This window comes from Vulpes vulpes, chromosome 14 (assembly GCF_048418805.1).
Source record: "Vulpes vulpes isolate BD-2025 chromosome 14, VulVul3, whole genome shotgun sequence".
In the NCBI taxonomy this organism is placed as follows: Eukaryota; Metazoa; Chordata; class Mammalia; order Carnivora; family Canidae; genus Vulpes; species Vulpes vulpes.
Window position 1 is genome coordinate 106,503,850 of NC_132793.1, and position 16,879 is coordinate 106,520,728.

At 56.6% G+C, this 16,879-nt stretch overlaps 1 protein-coding gene across 1 annotated transcript; it reads left to right on the forward strand.

The window, feature by feature from the left end:
* The first annotated feature begins 9,538 nt into the window (after nucleotides 1–9,538).
* On the forward strand, nucleotides 9,539–15,921 carry CRABP1 (cellular retinoic acid binding protein 1). Its single transcript, XM_025999894.2, has 4 exons — nucleotides 9,539–9,698; nucleotides 10,185–10,363; nucleotides 12,404–12,517; nucleotides 15,619–15,921. Exons 1-4 carry the CDS (start codon nucleotides 9,629–9,631, stop codon nucleotides 15,667–15,669), a joined length of 414 nt encoding a protein of 137 aa, XP_025855679.2. The 5' UTR covers nucleotides 9,539–9,628; the 3' UTR covers nucleotides 15,670–15,921.
* The last annotated feature ends 958 nt before the right edge of the window (nucleotides 15,922–16,879 follow it).

Consider the following 16,879-nt stretch of genomic DNA (forward strand, 5'->3'; position numbering starts at 1 on the left):
GGGGGTCAAGGGGGACCACAGCCTTCAGGATCGCTTGGAGGCTTTCCTGAGAGGGGCCACTGGTTGTGAGAACAAACCCAGTGTCGTGGGGGCCTGAGGCCGAGGCCCCTCAGGTGGGGCTTGCAGGGCTCTCCCAGCTGCCTCATTGATCGGGAGAGGAGAACAGAAGCCTCGGGACACCTGGGAAGTCTGGGGCAGCTGGAGGAGCTGGCTGGGACTCCCGCAGGAGCCCGGGGGCTTCTGGAGACCCACATGCCCCACATCCGTCAATCTCGATTAAGGAGGGCCACAGGGAGCTGGAGGCTTCTCCAGCCACAGCAGCATTGTCCTGGTGACGCCCGGCTGGGGGATGAGGGAGAAGGAGGTGGGCGTTGCTCGCATCTGAAAAACCATTAATCCTGCCATGGTGATTGAGCACCCGTGAAGAGCAGTCATTGTGCCTTGCCCGCACGTGCCATGGGAGGGGCAGCTAGGGGAGATTGATCAGGGATGAATGGGGTCTCTTTCTTTATGGACTTTCAAAGGCACCATTTGGCACCCTGAGCAGTGCGATCGATGCGAGGCAGCTGACCCCCCTGTGGCCACCTCCAGGCAGCAGGTGGACAGGCCCACGTGGGGGACAGCCCGCGAGCCCCTCCGCCGCCCGCTCTGCACGGTTCACCAGGCCGGGGGCCCTTCCTGGTGCAGGGCTGTCGGCCATCAATTCAGCCTCTCCTTTTGCACTGGAAGGGAAGCTGGGACAGTTGCCGTGTTTCCTGATAAATTATAGTCGCCGGTTCCCCAGCCTCGCAGCCCAGAGAAGCCTAGCGCTTGTATAAATCAGACTAATGAAGGCTGAGGCTGTTGTTTCTGAGAGCAGGCATTCATTCTGCAAACCATCACGGAGTGCCCGCTAGGTGCCTGGGCCTAGGCCGCCTGTAAGACAGATGGAAACCGCAAAGGGCCCCCAGGCCGGTGGGCAGGCAGACACATGGCAGCCCTTAATGGCAGGCAGCGCCGGGGCAGCCCCACTTGAGGGAGTATGCCCGCTGGAAGCAGTTCCACCACCTCCCATGAGGCTTCAGGCCAGAGCCTCAACATCTCTGAGTTCTGCTTCCTTTACCAAAAAAGGTGCCACAAGGACACCTACCTCGCAACACCCTGGACAGGTAGAGGGCTTAGGCGCCCTCTCAGCAGGGCCCAGCCCTGTGCCTGGCACCCAGGGGCACATAGATGGTGAGCCCCTCTTTCTCCTGTGCTCCCACTGCCTGTGGTGAGCCCACCCTGGACTGTGGGAGGCAGGGCATGGATGCCAGATGCTGGACTCCACCACGGGGTGGACGAGGAAGGAGATGCCAGCAGGGATGATGCGGACAACTTGAGTAGGGGCTAGGGGATAGGGGGGTTGTGAGAGAAAGGGGTTGTGAGGGAGACACAGGGACACTGGGGAAGGCAAGGAGGTATAGGACGGGTCATGGAGGACGCAGGGGTGCTGAGAGAAGAGCCAGGAATTGTGTCGGCCACGCAGAGCTGGGAGAGAGGGCCGGTCCTGTCAATAGTCTGCTGCGAGGGCCCAGGGCTGGGGCTGGGCCTGCAGAGACAGAGAGGCTGGACTGAAAAGGAGCATCAGGCATTCAGAAGTTGCCTGAGCCACAGGACGGCCTGGCCCGGCAACAAGCCCATGGAAGGGACACGTGCGACTAGACGGGCCACATGGGAAGGACCAGTGTCCACTCATCCCCTTCAGGCACAGGCACACGGGCAGAGAGAGACAGCCACGCAGAGTGTCCCAGAATGCACAGTGCAGACACACAGTGGGCACACAGTGGACACACAGTGGACAAGCACAGAAAGCACCGTTGTGGCATATGTTCATCCAGGTACTCAGACTATACCGGAAACAGATGACCAGTTCATCCCAGTCTGTCCAGGGCTTTCCCACTTGACCTCAGAGGGTCCCCATCCTGGAAACCCCCAAGTCCCAGGCCAACAGGGACAGTTGGTGACCCTAGGTCGGAGACACACAGACACACACAGGCAGATGCAGCATGTCACACACAGAGCAGAGACAGCCCCTCCCCGCAGAGATTGCACTCCACAGCCATGCACCCAGACACACGCACACAAAGAATGCCAAAACCACCGCCATGGAAACAAAGGCCACGCAAGTTCTAGGAAGAATGAAAGCAGCAGTGGAGTTGGTGGCTGCTACTCTGACGTCACCGATGTGCGCTCACTACCTGGGGGCTCAGAGACGTGAATGTATATTGACTCTCAGCTCTGGAGACAGGACTCCAGAATCAGATGTCGCAGGGTGGCTCCTGTGCGGAGGGAAGGATCTCTGCAGCCTTCTCTTTGTGGTGAGCGGATGGCCGTGTCTCCTGTGTGTCTTCACGGCATCTGCCTCTGTGTGTGCATCACACAGGGTCAGCTTCCACCCTCACGTCCTCCTAGCGCACTTCCACAGGTGGATCTGGGGGACATGAGGGAACCTAAGAGCTCATTGATGGAGTTCGCCCCACGTGGCTCCATCATTTAGGTTTTCACGAGGAGCCAGAAATCTGGATTTACAGAAGTCTGATTTCTCCACGCTGGTGACATCTTCCCTTTAGAGAATCAGTGTGAGGACCTCACTTGCACACCTGCCTACCAGGCGTCCTCAGGCCGCCGCTCACCCTCCCAGATGCCTGCCTTCATTTGGCTTTCCCTGCCTTTCAAGCCACCGGGTCTGAGTTCTTGCTGTCTGAGATGTTCACTCGGCAAGCTCAGCTCAAGTGTGGACCCTTCTCCCAAGCCCCTGCCTGGCCATGGCACCGTCCCCCTCTCCTGCTCCTGAATCTCGTGGGATATTCCTCAGCATAGGGCCTGCTTCCCATTACCAGGGCTGGCTCACCGCTCTGCCTCTGCTCTGTGGCAGGGTGCAATTTGGGAACTAGCCTTACTCGTCAGCTTTTAGGAGGCTCAGACGCTGGATGAGACAACCATGAGTTCAAATCCTGGCTTCTGTGACCTAGAGTGACCTAATGTATAAGCCCCAGTTTCCAAATCTATCAGATGGGTATGATAGCAAACCCCACAGGGCTAGTTTGAGAACTGCGGGCCCTCATAGTAGGTGTAGTAGGTGCTTCCTAAATGTCTGCTGAATGAGTGCAGCAGTCACTCCAAGGAAGAGCCAGAGCTCTCCTGTGGCTGGTGGACGGGCCAGGAGAGGACTGGGTGCAGATTCCAACAGCTCACAACTGTGGTACTCACACGGATGAATTTCTTATTTATTTATTTATTTATTTATTTATTTATTTATTTATTTATTTATTTATTTATTTATGATAGTCACACAGAGAGAGAGAGAGAGAGAGGCAGAGACAGAGGCAGAGGGAGAAGCAGGCTCCATGCACCGGGAGCCCGACGTGGGATTCGATCCCGGGTCTCCAGGATCACGCCCTGGGTCAAAGGCAGGCGCCAAACTGCTGCACCACCCAGGGATCCCACGGATGAATTTCTTTTAGCTTTTAGAGCAGGTACGGTGGTGCTTGCATTTCCTCTGGGGGTAGAGGGACAAGAGGAGCAGGCTGAGGTTCATCGTGCTTGTGACTTGCTCCGCATGAGCGGCAGTGATTGGGAACTAATGTCCAGGTGGACAGACCTGGACCTGCCATGCCCTTTCTCCTCTGCCGGTTTTAAGCAGAGTCGTCCTGGTCAACATGGAGGTGGTGGGAGGTCTCCAGGAGCCTGACGCCTGGGGCTGCTGGGCGGGCACGAGGACCTCCCTCCACTGCTTGACCAGGGACCAGAACCCACTCTGGGCCTCAAGTCCCCCCATCTGCCCACTCAGCCAGCATCTGGGGCCAGCTCTCCTGGGCCCCTCCTGGGTCTGTCTCCACTGGCCGAGTGACCTTGGACACTTCATAGCCCGTGATTTAGCTTCTTCATCTGGGACCGAGTGCCACTCACAGATCAGTGGTAAAGGATGAACAAATAAATGAATGCACACCCCTAAGCCCAGTGCCCAGTACCCAGTAAAAGCTCACAGAATGTTAGGCAGTTGTATTCATTGTATCAGGGGGCTCCATGTCCCCAGGTCCCCTTCAGCCCTGGTGGTGCCCCCCCCCCAGCTTCCAGTCCAGAGCTCCTTCCACTCCATTAACCTAGAAGAAACCCAGCGGGACGAGTGGGGCCCCATCCTCAGGCTTCCCAAGATATCAGCTCTTGGCCTGTTCTCCTGACTCCTGGCCTGGGCGGCACAGTGGCCCCAGCCGCCACCACAGAGCCATCCTACAGACCCCCACCGGGACCCTCTGCAGAGCCCCCAGCTTGCAGGGACTGAACTCTGACCCCCATTCTTCCAGCACGAATTCAGCCCGCCTAAGGGCATGGGGCCAGGCCAGCAGCCCCTGGGAAGCTGAGGCTCTGGCATGCCTCCAGGCAAGACTAGCAAAGCTCAGCAGAAATGCCCCGGACAGGGACACGCAGGTCAGTGGCCTGGGAGTTGCTGGCAACATGGGGTCTGCAAAGGCAGGAGCTGCCAGCCTGAGAACAAAGGGGTCTTGAAGAGAAGGCCCAGCCCTGGCTCTTGCTTCAGAAAAATCCGCCTCGGGGAGGAAACACTAGGGATTGGCCACATCCCACAGGCAGCTACGGCTGCTGATGACAACTGGCTTGGCCTGGACTCGGGGATCCCTGCGTCCCCAGGTGAGGTGTCCACAGTGAGCTCCTGGCAGATTGGCCCCTCCTGGAACCCAGAGGCCGTTTCCCCCTACTCTGCACTGGAAACATCTGTCCCCCTTCAGAGCCCTGCCTAAGGATGTCCACTGTCCTCTCCTGGTCCTCTCTGCCCTTCACAGCACTTACTGAATGGTCCCCAACTTAATCTTCCCCAGCAGCCGTGTATCACAGGGCCACATCCCTCCATCTCTGAACTCCATGCCAGGCCCACAATATCTCTCCAAGGACACCAGGTGAGCCACCGGGATCTCATGTTCCAAGAGTCTTTGCTCTAGAGATTCAAAGATTGGTGTTTCCAACCAAAACAGAAAGACTGTAAGTACACAGTCTTTGTGTGGGTGTGCCACATGTGGGTGTGCCACATGCACAGGGGGCATTCGGGAATGTGCTGGAACCCCAAGGACGTGATATTGACCTGGGCAGCTGTGCTCAGCCCGGAAGCACCTCTTCACACTTGACAGCGTGGGCTGAGTCTCCCTGAGCCACACAGTGAGGGCCCAGGGCTTGATCCCCTTTGGGCCACCTGCACAGGGTGCTGCCCCACCAAGCTCCATTCTAAAGTCTCAGGCACCCCTCCCCCCACTCAGCCAGCTGTCCTTTGTGTCCCCTTGCATCCATTTACATGCCCAGCATTATGCCTCTTACTCCCACCCTGCATGCTGGGGTCCCCAAGCTGTGGAGGAGAGCCCCGGGCCCTGCTTCTTTGCAGCCCCTTTCACCTCTCCTGCTCCCTCATGGCTCTCACCTTGCAGCCCTCCTCAGCCTCTGCGGAGCCCCATCTCCTGGTGGCCAGGAAATAACCCAATTCAGACAGGAACCTCTGGCCTCTAGTTCCCCAGCCCCTGGACCCTTCCTGCTCCGGGTGGACACCACGCCCTGCCTTCTAGGTCCCATTGTTTCCCCTTTACTACCTGCACCATCTTGCATGCCTCCTGCCTTCAGAGACAGTAAACACCCAAACTCTTCCACCCAAATGCCAACACACAAACCCCAGCTAGTCCTTGGGACGCAGTCTGTCCTTCCTTTTGTAAAACACTGTAAAGTGTAGTGCCCCTGGCTGCTAGGACATCACAGTCTGGTTTCCCTCCTCCTTCCTAGACTCTCCCCTGCTCCATTGGCCGCTCAACGCTGAGATTCTCCTCCTTGGCCTCCCAAGTGTCCCAGGCATCTCGTGCACACTCATGTCTTCACCTGCACCTGCACACGGGTGACCCCCACCCCCATCTCAGCTCAGACCTCATTCCTGAACTCCAGGGCCATAGGCCCATGGGGTCCCAGATGCCCCAGATGACTCAGACCCAACACATCCCAAAAAGACCCATAGCAGCAGATGAGACACAACCCAGAATGTGGGAGTCACCCTGGGCTCTTTTCGCCCCTTCTCCTGCCCTGCCAGGTGCAGTGGGTCATGTACTAATGCAGGGCCAAGTTGTGGCTGTATAAGGAGAATTGCCTGGAAAGCTTGCCAAACATAGCTTCCTGGGCCCTACCCCTGACTTGCTGAATCCAGAGTTCCAGGGCTGGGGCCTACGAGTCTGAATTTCTAGAAGACTCCTCTGTGTTGCTGTGAGGACTGGGGTTCAGGCCTCTACTCTAAGCCACCTCCTCCCATGTCCACCAGCCGTGGTGCCACTGCTTGCCTATCCTGGGCATCTGCTTCCTCCTGGCAGCCCCTCCCATCCATTCTCCACACTGAAGTGGCAGCCACTTAACCAAAAAGCAATAGGACCACAGCTCACCTCTGCCTAAAAGCCTCCTCTGTGCCCCCCACTCTGAGAACACTGCTTCTGTCCCTGCGTGCTTAGTGGGATGACTTCTGCTTACCTCCTGGCACCTCCTGCCTTACCCCTTCAGACTCTGCATGGGTCGCCTGGGTATATGTGCTGTTATAGCTCCTGTCTTTACATACATGGTCTTTTCTTTTCTTTCTTTCTTCTTTTTTTTTTTTTAGATTTTTATTCATTCATGAGAGACACACACAGAGGGAGAGGCAGAGACACAGGTAGAGAGAGAAGCAGATTCTATCCAGGGAGCCCGATGTGGAACTAAATCCCAAATCCCGGGATCACGCCCTGAGCTGAGGGCCGATGCTCAACTGCTGAGCCACGCAGGTGTCCCCACATGGTCCTTTCTGACCATATGCCCCTAGACAGGCCTATGTCTCAACCCAGGCCTGGATAACTGCCTGCCTCCCGGGCTCCATCAGTCCACACAGTGATCACAGACGTTCTAGGTTCCCCTGTAGCTGAACAGTGGACCCTCAAGACAGGATACAGTGGTGCCAACCCAGAGCTGAGCCCAGGTCCCAGCTCAGAGAGCTGGTTGGCAAGAGTTAGTGAGCAGGAGAGTAAAGCAGGAGAAGGAACAGGGGCTAGCAGGGAGGCCCAGGCCTCGAGCTGATCTGTTACCAGCAGGGACCTGGAGGTAGGTCCTGAGGCTGGCCCCACAGGAGCCTTGCAATGGTGTTTTCTGCTCTCTCCACAGTGGGTTCCACCCCACCTCGTAAGCAGCCAGGCCAGTGACAGGAGCTTGCCCTCCTCTCCATGTGCTCCCCAGTGAAAGAGCTTCCAGGAAGGTGAGGTTTGGGGCTTCCAGGAAGTCCTGGCCCCTCCTGTACCCTGACCACCTCCAGACTATATGAGTAAGAACAGGAGGCTCACAAGGACCCTAGGACCACCTCACATGTGAATGCTGAACTGGCCCGCCTTCCCCATTCCTGGACTCTGCTCCCATGCTTGGCTTGTGCTGGGAAGACGCACCACCGTCTTGCTGTCATGGCAGTCCCAGCTGGACAGTGGACCCTGTCACCTGGCACCTCTGCCCATCCCTCTGTTCCTTTACCATGATTCCTCCCCCCTTTGCCCATCCACTGCCTCTGCTGCAAGACCTGCTGGTCACATGATGCCTTATCCATGACCTTATCCAATGGTCAGCCCTCTGACCATTCTCAAGAGCTTTCCCTGTGGTCCCGAGTCCCCCCTGTTGACCCCCACGCCCTCCCTGGCCCTGATCTTTTTTTTTAAACAGAGACTTCATATGATTTTTTTTTTAAGATTTTATTTATTCATGAGAGACACAGAGAGAGGCAGAGACATAGGCAGAGGGAGAAACAGGCTCCATGCAGGGAACCCGATGTGGGACTCCAGGATCAAGCCCTGGGCTGAAGGCAGAGGCTTAACCGCTGAGCCACCCAGATGTCCCTCCCTGGCCCTGCTCTTAAGATGCAGAAGCCTTATGGGGAGCAGTGTTGGCTGGGGTAGGGGCTTGCCTAAGCTGGGTGACACCCCTGTTTTGCCCCCTCACTGTAGAGATGCCAGTCCCTCTATGAAGTGAGTCTGATTTGATGGCCACCTTATCTTCTGCCTCCCACACTCAGGATCAGCTACATAATTTGTGGATCCCAGTGCAAAATGAAAATGCACATTGTTCAAAAATGATGAAGAATTTCAAAATGAACCAACTACCAGGCCCACCTAAGCACGTGGGCCTGTGTGACTGCTGGCGTCTCAGCCCGATAAGCCCAGCCCTACCCAGATCTCTTTCCAGCTGGTGACGGTCTCTCCGCCCTCTCTTATCCTCAGCTGCTTTCTAAGACAGATCCTCGGGGCCCCAGAGCGGGAGCCCAGCCCCAGCCCCCTGCAGACAGCAGAGCCCTGTTCACCAGGTGGTCAACAGAATCCTGCAGCCCTCTGGGGGTCTTCCCCCCACACGTCCTCCGGGCTGCAAAGCACTTACATCCTCTCAAATCAATGCTTATTTATGGAGCTCCACCTGGCAGAGCTTGAGCCAGAGAGGAAAAGATGAACATTCAGTCATTGCCCTATAGGAGCTCAGGTGATAGATAGCAGGGATACTATCTGGAACAAGAGCAAAATACTGGAACAAGAGCAAAACCAAACACGGATCCTGTGGGTTCAGAGAAAAACAATTGATTTGGTTAGGAAACTGAATATCACAGAAGAGAGTGTAGAGATGGACTTGAAGGAATGGGCATGATTTTAGGACCTCGAACAGGAAAGTGAAGGGGCATTCCAGGGAGAGGGCACGGCATAGGCAGAAGTAGCCTCCGGAACGTGTGTAGCTGGTTCTAGAATCCTGAGTTGTGCAGTTTGGCTCAGGCATGGATGATGGTACAGTGGACAGGGACTTGGGGTCAGCCATGCACGCTCCAGGCAGCCAAAAAGTGGAGTATCCTCTTGCTGGGGACACTGAAGGGGGTGTTAAGCATGGTGCACACTTGGGAGCAACGGGAGAAGATAAGGGAACCCCTCTGCAGAATGCAAGCCACACTTCTCTGCAGAACGGGCTGCTCCTACCAGGGTGCGGGTCCCGAGGCTGTGCGGCCTAGGCGGCCTCCTGCCTCTCGCGCCCTGGGCAGGGGTCGTGGGACTGCGGCTTTCCCTCTCCTGCGGTGGCTCTCTTTGGTCCTGCGCGGGTGTGTGTGTGGAGGGGGGTTGCGGAATAGGATCCAGCACTGAGTGGGGGTACAGCGGCTGCGCACGCCCGTAAGGTGAGGCCGGAGTGGGGAGAGCGCGGCTCGCCACTCTGCGGGCCCCACCATACACTGCATTTTCACTTTATATTACGGTTATTCTCAAAGTGCACGCAAGTAGAGAGAATGCTGCAGCGCTCCTCCGCGACCCTCCCCGCCCCGCCCCGCTGCGCCCACCCTCCCCCAGGGCCCTCCCCCAGCTGCAGGAGTGCGGGCGCCAGGGGCGCAGCACCGAGGCCGGGTGCGGGCCGCGGGGGGCGGGGGCGGAGCGGGGGCGGGGCGGGGGCGGGGCGGGGGGCGCCCTCCCAGGGACTCCGGGCGCGCGGGCCGGGCGCCGAGCGTCAGTCTCCGCCCTGCAGCCCGGAGTGAGCCCGCCGCGCCGCAGCTGTCCGCCCGCCCGCCGCCCGCCGCCCGCCGCCCGCCCGCCGCCTCGCCATGCCCAACTTCGCCGGCACCTGGAAGATGCGCAGCAGCGAGAATTTCGACGAGCTCCTCAAGGCGCTGGGTAAGCGGGCGGGTGGGTGCGCGCCGACGAGGACGAGCGGCTCCGGGGTGCCCGGGCCCGCAGGCTCCGGGACCGGCGCAGGCGGAGGGAGTCCCCGGGGCGAGGGCGAGGGCGAGGGCGAGGGCGAGGGCGAGGGCGAGGGCGAGGGGAGCGTGCCAGGGCCACCCCGGGGCGGCGGTGAGGGGAGCCCCGAAGCCGCGCGCCGTCCCCCCACCCCCCGACGGCTCAGCCTGTCTGCGCTGGGCCAGCGCGAGGAGGACTCTCGCTGGGGTCCAAGCAGGAGCAGGGACTTGCCATTTGGAGACTCGCTGTGAGGCCGGGCCCGGCCACGAATTCATCGCGCTGCGCAGGGAAAGCCTCTTGCGCTCGCTGAGCCTCAGTTTCTCCTCCCGAAAATTGGGGCGAGGGTTAGGGGAGGCGTGGGTACGCTTTGCGGCCGGGTCTCGCGGCCAGGGGTCCGGTGGCGCAGCCCTCGTTGCCCTGCAGGTGTGAACGCCATGCTCAGGAAGGTGGCGGTGGCGGCGGCGTCCAAGCCGCACGTGGAGATCCGCCAGGACGGGGACCAGTTCTACATCAAGACGTCCACCACCGTGCGCACCACCGAGATCAACTTCAAGGTCGGCGAAGGCTTCGAGGAGGAGACGGTGGACGGACGCAAGTGCAGGGTGAGGCCCCAGAAGCCGGCGGCGTTCGGGGCGCGCCCCCTCCACGCCCCGGGCCGCCGCAGCCCAACGCGCCCCTGCCTCCCCCTGCAGCTGGGGCGTGCTTCCCTTGCAAGGGCGGGCAGAGAGGGTTTGCAGAGAGGGTTCTTCGTGCGAGCGGCTTGCCCTGGGCTCGGGAGGGGGGCCTCCCCAGCGCGCCCCCACCCACCCCGAGCCGCCTCCTCCGCGCTCACGGCTGCTCCCGGAGCGGCGGGGAACCCCGGGCGGCGGCGTCCGCAGCGGGTGCGGGATAGGGTATGGATGAGGCTGTGGGTGCAGGCGCCGGTACCGGTGCGGGTGCGGGCGTGGGACCGCGGAGGTGCGGGCAGGCGTGTGGATGAGGCTGCGGGTGCGGGCGCTGGTGCGGGTGCGGGTGCGGGGCGTGCCGGTACCGACGCGGGCGGGAGGTGGGTGCGGGGCCACGGGGGCCGTGCCGCAGCCACGTCTTCTGTCAGCCACGGCTCCTGTTGCAGGTGGAGCACCAAGCGCCCGCGCCCCCCCCCAGCGCCCCCTCGGGGTCCCCGATCCCTGACACCCCCCCCCCCCCGCCCCCGACACCCTGGATCCAGTTTCAGCAGCCTTGTGAGCCAGCAAGGTCGACCTCTCCGTGCGACCCTCAGCCTGGTTTCTAACGGGAAAGGCGGGATCCTTACAAAAGCAAGGCAGATTCTGGCTGGGAAGATGGATTAAGTGCTTTAGTCCTCAAGGGCCAGAGTTTTGCATTTCTATGTATATTGGCCCCAGGGATGAACCAATGGAGTGAAGCAGCGGTTGTACATTTCTCTCTTAGATGGGCAAAAATTACATCTGGTTGAATAGAATGGTCAGTTAGTCCTGTATTTTGAGCGCAGATGGAAATATTGTCGCTGCTGCTACCACTTATTTAAAAAGTGACAAGATGTCTCCCTCTCTTTCCCGTGTGAAAAACAAAGAAATGCTAATAATGTTCCAGAAAGTGAGGAATTAAGTCTCCCCTTCCCTAAGTGGTGCCTGTCTGATCTGCGGAGTGGGACTCTCTGGGCTCTGGATTTGGGAGGAGGACACACAGACATGGCCACAGGAGCTGGCCCACAGAACCCGAGTGGCCAGAAAGCCATGTCCAGGCTTAGAGCTGGCAGAATCGGAGCTGCTCGCCACTGCACTGTTAGAAAACACAAAAGAGTGGTTGGGGGTAGTAAGAGTGAACATCTTGGAATCATGGGGAGAAGGCCTGACAATTGGCAGAGCTCAGGTGGGGACATCCAGCTACGGCCAGAGATGGTGATTCTGGTAAAAATCAGGTTCACACGCCGGCCTGGCAAGTGTCAGAAAGTAAATATGTGTGCATCCCGAATCGGTCTCCCACCCCAATGTCGAGCACTCTGTTTTGTGCAAACTGGGGAAAACCCCACCTCCCACCTCCAGGAGCATCAGATTGTTTTGTCTTTGGGACCTAGCCTGGAAAGTGGTTGTGTTTTTATCCTTAGAGCTAACGACACTTGGGTTTATCAGAGCAGTGAGTGTGCTGCATCTGATGTGTGCACACAGAGAGGAGGGTGTTATCCCCAACTCTGTGCAGTGGAGAGGGCTTTGGATCTGCTGGCTGTGGTGTCTGAGTGGTCCTACAATAGTACAGTTGATGGGAAAGTTCTTGTCCTTAATACCCCAATTGCTTGAAGTGATAGTCCATTCTGACATAAATTAATCACTGCGTGCTGTAAATGTTATTACTGGAGATGTAAAGCATGCCTCAAGCGTTGCTGGTTCCCCTGAGTGTGTGTGTGTGTCTGTATGAGATGGGGGAAACTTGGGGGGATACAAGGTAATATTTATTCCCCATAAAACCTGTGATCGGCTGCCTCTGAATCTGTGGACTCCATAGGGCGCAGCAGAGGGCTCTGTGCCCTGCTGACGGGGACCATGTGCTGCTTCTCTCCATAGCAGTGACTCTCCGGAGCTCACTGTTATCTCTATTCCTGCTGCCAAGACTGTAATTAATGTCACTAATGGTTTTCCTGCCCACAGAGTTTGGCCACTTGGGAGAATGAGAACAAAATCCACTGCACACAAACTCTCCTTGAGGGGGATGGCCCCAAAACCTACTGGACCCGCGAGCTGGCCAATGACGAGCTCATCCTGGTGAGGTCATGGACCCCTAAATCAACCCCACAGCCCTAGATGATGCCTACAGTGGGCCACGCAAATGCTTTACCCTGGGTTAAAATGTGAGCGGAAAGCTCGAGGTGACAGTTTAGGTCACAGGCAATCATCATTCCATGGTGTGGTTGGGAGGAGCGTGGATCGGGGGCACAGCAGGGCTATGACAGGCTGCAGTGTCCTCCCTGTGCATCCAGTGGAGCCTTGGTGGATTCTCCGAGCTGGCCTCCCCCTTGACCCTACCCTGGCTGTGAGGCCCCAGGGATTTTCACTCTGCATAGGGATTTTTCCCCCCTTCTCACTCCTCATTTTGCTGCCAGGGAAAGATTTCAGGAATTTTAGCACGTCAGCACTGGGAGCCTCAGAGAGCATTTTTACCCTTAGACTTACCAACAACGGAGGCCTTCAGGGGCCGGGCGAGTTGTGCTGATGGGGGAAGGGTCTGAGTGAAACACCGTGTGGGGCTAGGGGAAGGGTGGGCCCCACCTGAAAGGCATTCAGATTAAAACATTTTAAACATTCCTGGCCACACAAAATTCACCTGGTGAGGCCAATTTAGAAACCCCCACCGTTTAATCACACACCTCCTTGTCCTTTAGGTGTGGGGGCAAAGGAGGTTGGCCAGGACAGGGGAAGGCTCAGTCTCTTCTTTTGTGTTTCAGAGTAGACCAGGCTTTCCCTGCAGCAATCCCACCCCTGCCAGACCCACACACATGCATGCATGCGTGTGCACACACACACACACACACGCACCAAGTGTACACGCACACACATGCACACACACGCAAGAAAAGGGAAAAGCTGTGTGGGTAACCAGGAAATGATATCCTTTGTTCTCCATCAGGCATATTGTTACCATGTTCCCTCCAGGACCGCCTGAGGCCCCATCTTAGCAGTGTTGGGGAGGGAGCCTGCAGAATGGGGTAGCCTCCCTGTGTGACCTGGGCGTGGCTGCTCCCTCCCAGGGGCTGTAGAGTGAGGGCTAACACTAAGTCTGATCACCCGGCTGCTCTCAGCCCTGAAATTGCACGTTGATCCTGAGAGCAGACCCTGAATGGAGTCGTCTCCATTAGTTTAACTGGGGCTGTTTGATCTTAGGCTCTCCTCTTGTCCTCCTCTGCCGGATTTTGAGCACTGTCTGCTTTCATAGAGAAGGGGACTGGCTTACTTTGCAACCTGGTGAATGCTGTTTCTAGGAAGGAATACTTGATGGGATTGGAGGAGGAGTTTGAGGCTGAGATGTGGAACTTAGAGAAAAAGGAACAGAACAAAAGGTTCACTGGTACGAGAGTTCTGGAGCATGGCTGCGGGTTGAGCAAGCTTGGCTTGCCACGAGAAAGTATGATTTTATTAACCTGGTAACATGCAAGCAACCAGAGCACACTGCTGCATGGTGCCTCCCTCCCCACCTCCACCCCTGCATCCTTCCCTGGCTCAGCCGACCAGACAACCCTCAAAGGGCGCATTAATCCTTGGCATTTGAGACCTGAAATACGGGCTTTTATTTCAAGGGTTGTTATCGTTAATAAATCCAAAACGCAGGGAGATGCCATCTCCTTATAACAAGAGGCAAATTATCCTAGTTAAGTTGAAATAAGTGCTCCCCGTGCCAACAGTAAATTGTCCCCCGGGGGCTGTAAGCTGCCTTCCGTGAAAACAGAGTATCTTCCCTCAAACCACCCTGGAACATTTCTAGAGTTTCTTGCAGGAGTCTTTTAGTACGGGTGCTGGCTGAGAAAGACGTTTCAGATATGGTTGGAAATGTGATTTCTTCTTGTGTCGGGCTGTGGGAGGTGTCAGATACGAGGATGGTCAGATCCATGGAAGGAGTCAAACCCCAAACACTCCATGGTTGTAGAGCTGAGAGGTTGGCACATCTAGAGGTGAATGATAGTGGGAACCCTTGCCTTCCTTCCAGCACAGAATCAGGTGCAGACGGAGGAGGTGTCCAGAGCAAGTACACCTGGGCCAGTATGAGCAGGTAGCTCCCTACTTGGAAAAGGAGTTGGTGATGGACATTTGCTTCTGAGTATCACTCATGACTAGTATTTCCCTGAGACATACATTGGCATAATATCTTAGCACCTGCTCCTTGATTGCCTCTCAGCTTGATTGCCAGCTGACAGGCCAGGGCAGGCAAAGGTCCAGGTCTGTCCAGGCTCTCAGCCTCTCCCAGGCCTCATGCCCCTTTGAGAACTGCAGAGCTAGGGATGCTCCTACTGAACGGTGTACATCTGCAGACATGCCTGCATCAGATCTACAGAACAATTTTGATTTTTGGTTTTGTTTGTGAAACAAACATACTGAACTGCCTGTGGGAGCCCAAGAGAGCAGGCCTGTGAATAATTGCTAGTTTGGGGGAGTTTTGATAGTTTATTTACAGGCCACACCATTTTAGGGGCCAGAAGAAAAACCTCCATCTGTGGAATGGCTTGTGCCTACAGCACAGCAAACAAAGAGCCGTAAAATTTTAGCTGGAAAGAGACTTTGGGATCATCCTGTTGGATTCCACCCGTCTGAAACCCTTCCCTTCCACTCCAAACCAGCAAGAGGCAGGGCAGTGCCCAGTGTGCCAGCTGTATGCTGCAGAGCTAGGTCTGGGAGCCAGCACTGGGCCTTTACAGCTCAGACCAGTTTTCTGGCTTGTGGGTGACTTGAGGGTGGGCAGCTGCTCCCTGGAAGGTGCTTCTGCGCTCTCAACAAGGCCCCATCTCACTGGTCAGCACAGGACCCTTGCTCTCCTGAAGTCATGTGAAGGGACAGAGCCACTTTAGAAATGTCCAGTGTGACATCTCCCCCTTTCAGTTCAAATCAAGTATTTATGTCAGTATTCACAGGCTCCAGAAACAAAGGGAAATTACATAGAATTCTACACCACAGCTGCCTCTCTGCCAGTACAGAGCTTAAGGGAGGAAAAAAAGAAAAAGAAAAAAAGACCTTAGCAGTTAGCATGAACACATGGCACAGGAAATTGAATGTCTGTTACAAAGAGTCTTTAACGGGGCCGTAAGCGGCCTTATTAGTGATATGCTTTAAACGTATCTGCACAGGCATCTGCTCTGATTGCTTTTCCTTCTCTGCAGACATTCGGCGCCGATGACGTGGTCTGCACGAGAATTTATGTTCGAGAGTGAAGGCGGCCGGCTTGCTCCTGCTTTGGGGGTGGGATGCATGTTCCCCTGAGAAATGTCCTTAGGTCTGAGTTGCCGGGACCTTCCCTTACCCTGTTCTCCCCATGCCGGTGGTGTTGTGCCTCCCCCAGAACCCTGTTCTCCCTGTGCTGGTGGTGTGGTGCCCCCCTCCCCAAAGCCTCTGTGCCCCTGTCCCTGGTGCTCTGTAGTTTGGCATCTGCATGGTTCCACCCATCATTAAACTGGTTGGCCACATTTCAAGGCTCTTCCTTTCCTTGAGCTGCCTCTTCCGTTTCAGCATGGGTTACTGTGCACCTGCGGTCCTTGGCATTGCACTGTCCTGTGTGGTGTCTTCAGTGTCAGCCTGCTGCCTGGGTCCCCTGGGTGGAGCACACAGGCTCCTTCCAGCTGGATCTAGACTGAGATCCAGGTGTGTTTGGGCTTCACAGCGTTGTCCACTAGAATTAGTCTGTGTCCTAGCAGGAAAGGGAGGGTACATTCAAAAGGTATATTGAGGGTATCCCAGAATAAAGGGATATTTTACATAGGCACTGACATGGATAGGATGAAGAGGATCAGAAAGGATGGGGTGGCCCTCAGACTAGCAACAGAGGAGGTGTTACCTGCTGCGCCTGCAAACAGAAGGCACACAGAACCCCAGATCATAAGAGCTATAGCCCAGGGGAGAGGCCACCATATAGGAGCTGTGGCCGTGCGTGGAGGAACATAGCCACTGTCCAAACCATGGCCCTAGTGACATAAGGGGTGGGAGTAGGCGTGGAGTTTGCCTTGGAACTACAGGGTTAAGTATCCTGACCTCCCAGCTTTCCATCTCTGATCTACCCGTGCTGCCCACTGGCCACACCCAGTTAGAATCCAAGGGCCGGTGAGGTGCTGTCCTCGAGAGTCACCCTCCCTGAACACTGCCAGGCACAGAATGGATCTGAACATGTACGTGGACAACACTCCACAGTTGCCAACTCTTACATTTTAAAATCAGGAGATTTCACATAAAAATCTAGATTTCTGTTTCCTTAGGAGAAAAATTAGGAAAATCTGGCATCCCGGAACTGACATTCCCACAGGGCTAACAGCTTCCCCCCACCTTTTATGTGGACCTTGTATTGTCTACCTCCCCATGGTTCCTGCCTCATGTGTGTTGTTTTCCCAGCTTCTTGGGCTTATCTCTGCTCTCCCAGGTACATGGGTTCTT